This window comes from Penaeus vannamei, chromosome 1, assembly GCF_042767895.1.
Source record: "Penaeus vannamei isolate JL-2024 chromosome 1, ASM4276789v1, whole genome shotgun sequence".
NCBI classification, from domain to species: domain Eukaryota; kingdom Metazoa; phylum Arthropoda; class Malacostraca; order Decapoda; family Penaeidae; genus Penaeus; species Penaeus vannamei.
In genome coordinates this window covers 22,186,416-22,188,915 of record NC_091549.1, presented here as the reverse complement: position 1 = coordinate 22,188,915, position 2,500 = coordinate 22,186,416, and the positions used below count along the sequence as shown (strand labels likewise).

The 2,500-nt window shown below is 36.2% G+C and overlaps 1 protein-coding gene across 1 annotated transcript in view; it reads right to left on the bottom strand.

The window, feature by feature from the left end:
- mRpS26 (mitochondrial ribosomal protein S26) overlaps positions 1-2,500 on the bottom strand; it is a 4,554-nt gene that overhangs the window by 561 nt on the left and 1,493 nt on the right. Inside the window, exons 2-4 of the mRNA XM_027366280.2 lie at positions 768-905; positions 284-430; positions 1-81 (exon numbers count right to left, since the gene is read on the bottom strand). The exon at positions 1-81 is cut by the window's left edge and continues 34 nt beyond it. Coding sequence (XP_027222081.2) covers positions 1-81; positions 284-430; positions 768-905 — 366 coding nt within the window. The remainder of the gene's footprint in view (positions 82-283; positions 431-767; positions 906-2,500) is intronic.

Sequence of the window (2,500 nt, the reverse complement as noted above, 5' to 3'; positions counted from 1 at the left end):
TGTTTTATTGCTGCCTGCTCAGCAAGCTTCTGTTTGGATGCAGCAACACGGGCCAGGTCATCTTCCAGCTCTTTCTTTATCCTGTTGAACAATAAATTAAGGATGGTTGTGAAACTTTTGAACCAACTTTATAAGTAACAAACCTAGAAATAATGTTGAATTTTGAAAATATCTTCCTTAAAGCATGCCATTTGATGTTGTTGACATTTCTTAAGCAACATCTGTTTTTTTTTTTATTATAGTACATCAATTAACTACAATATAAACGATGGATACTTCATACCTAATCTCTCTCAAAGCTGCAATCCTTTCATTTTCCATGCGGTTGTATTCCATGAGGCGCTGATGCTCGGCCTCCTCCTCTGCAGCCTGCTGTAATGCAACCTCTGATGTTGCACTGGTCCTAAGGTACTCTTCTCTTAAATGGTGCCTGGATAGCGAAACTTTTATTGAGAGTTGAGTTCAAATGACATGGCATTGTTTTAATGTTAAAAAGAGAGTAAAGCTCATGCCGTTGATAATAGTGACAACTGTGGTAAAGAAGAATAGAGGAATGAATGAGTAGCAGTTATTATTATGATGATGATGACCAAGATCAGGATCAGGATGATGCATCATCATCATCATGGTAATGATTATATATGATTATAATTAATGATGATATTGATGACTGTAATTGTGGTGACAATGATAAAACTAATGATGATGGAGCTCAACTTCTACAAATCCAAATTACTAGTGATGTGTTACAAAGAAAAAGCACTCACCTCACAGCTCGTAAACTAGTTCGATAATTGTTGTACAGCCGCTGTATCTCCCTTGTCTCTTCTACTGGGATGACTGGACGTTTTGGGATTGTAAAGAGACGGCTTTTTGCTGTTGGCAACCATCGTGGTTTTCTCCACCTAGAAAACATGTATAGGTTGTATGTATTTTATTTACTGAAAATTTTCCTATGTCAGCATCTAAGGTCATTAGTGGCATATTCAAAATATAGTGATAGGGTGAGGCTTGGGAGCAAAGCCCCCAGGTACGGAATAGTCGAGCAGCACTATGATCAAATATTGTGGCAAAACTCAACACCCAACACCTCCCCCCAGGGAACATTCTCTTCACCTCAGTATGTACAGTAAGAGAGAGCTGTGCTTATACCATGAAGAATAAACCAAATACCTTTATATCTTGAAACACCAAACTTTCCTACCCTTCTGTCTATTATCTAGATTGCTTGGTTTCTAATAACTTTTTTGAGCACTTGGGGCTGTGGTAGTTACTAAAGTCTATTTCTTTTACATAGGCACTACATTGTTTTAGAAATGACCCAGAATCACCACAACTTTGAAAACAGAATATTTCCCACCGCTATTTTGTCAGAAAATAGCAAGTGAGCTCTTGACAGTCACGGTGGTGAAAACACGCACAAGGTTTTTGTACAGAATAGCGTATATAACTATCACACCATTAAACAAGTTTAATAAAAATAAAGGAATACATAAAATACATGGCTTTGGAAAAGCAGATGTTGTAAATTACAAAATAATCATTTTCACAAGCAAGTAGTAATACATGAACTAGTTAACTGCTTGCAGTAACGAGTTATGCAGTCATAGTAATGTTTTCCTTTGCAATGTCAACATGGTGAGGGACTTGGAAAAAGATGGGTAGATTTTCTTTCTCTGTCATGTATCTCATTTATTTTCAATTTCCACACCTTTTGCCATATATGAAAAATGTCTCAGTTTAGAGGCGTTTTAAGCATGGCAAGTTCTTGCCTGAAATCTCAAGCATTTTTCTTGCTATCTCAAGCATTTCGCTTGCTTTTTCAAGTGACCTCCGTAGATGGCTAGACTTGCGTTTGCTAAGTCAAGCGGTGTACCGTCACCATGGCAACAGCGTCAGTCGCGTACCATACTGGTCATAATCCTTCGAATGCGGGCGTTGACCAGGAACTCTGCTTAATATCTTATCAGATAAATAATTTTTTCACTTTATCTGATTCTGTAATTTTCTTAAAATCATATTCAAAGAAATTGAAATTAACTGAAAACGAAAGGAAATAATGGAGATTATGGGAATAAAAAGCATTTTACTTATAAATAATAAATTATTATAAGACGAACAATTTACCTCCTATTGTTAAACTCCTCATCTCTAAATCGAGAATATATCTGCTAATCTATGAAATAAAGAATATTTCAAGAGAAAAAAGTGAGTAATTCTAGCAACATTCTTCTGTTGATATTGTATTTGATAATTTGCCATATTTAACCTAATAAAATCGGATATATGGGAATGGGTAGGCCTATATTTTAATTCAGGGATATTCAGGGATATATTGAAAGGGCTGTAAATCGGTAGTGTGTGTCATTGTTTTGGAGGCAATTTATATGAAAATAGGAGAAAATACTGCGCTTTGTTAAGATGTTTGGGTAGACTTACTCTGCCATCTTGATGCGGTGCTAGCTTGTCAGTTGTTTTGAATTGCGCGCTCAAACTTACC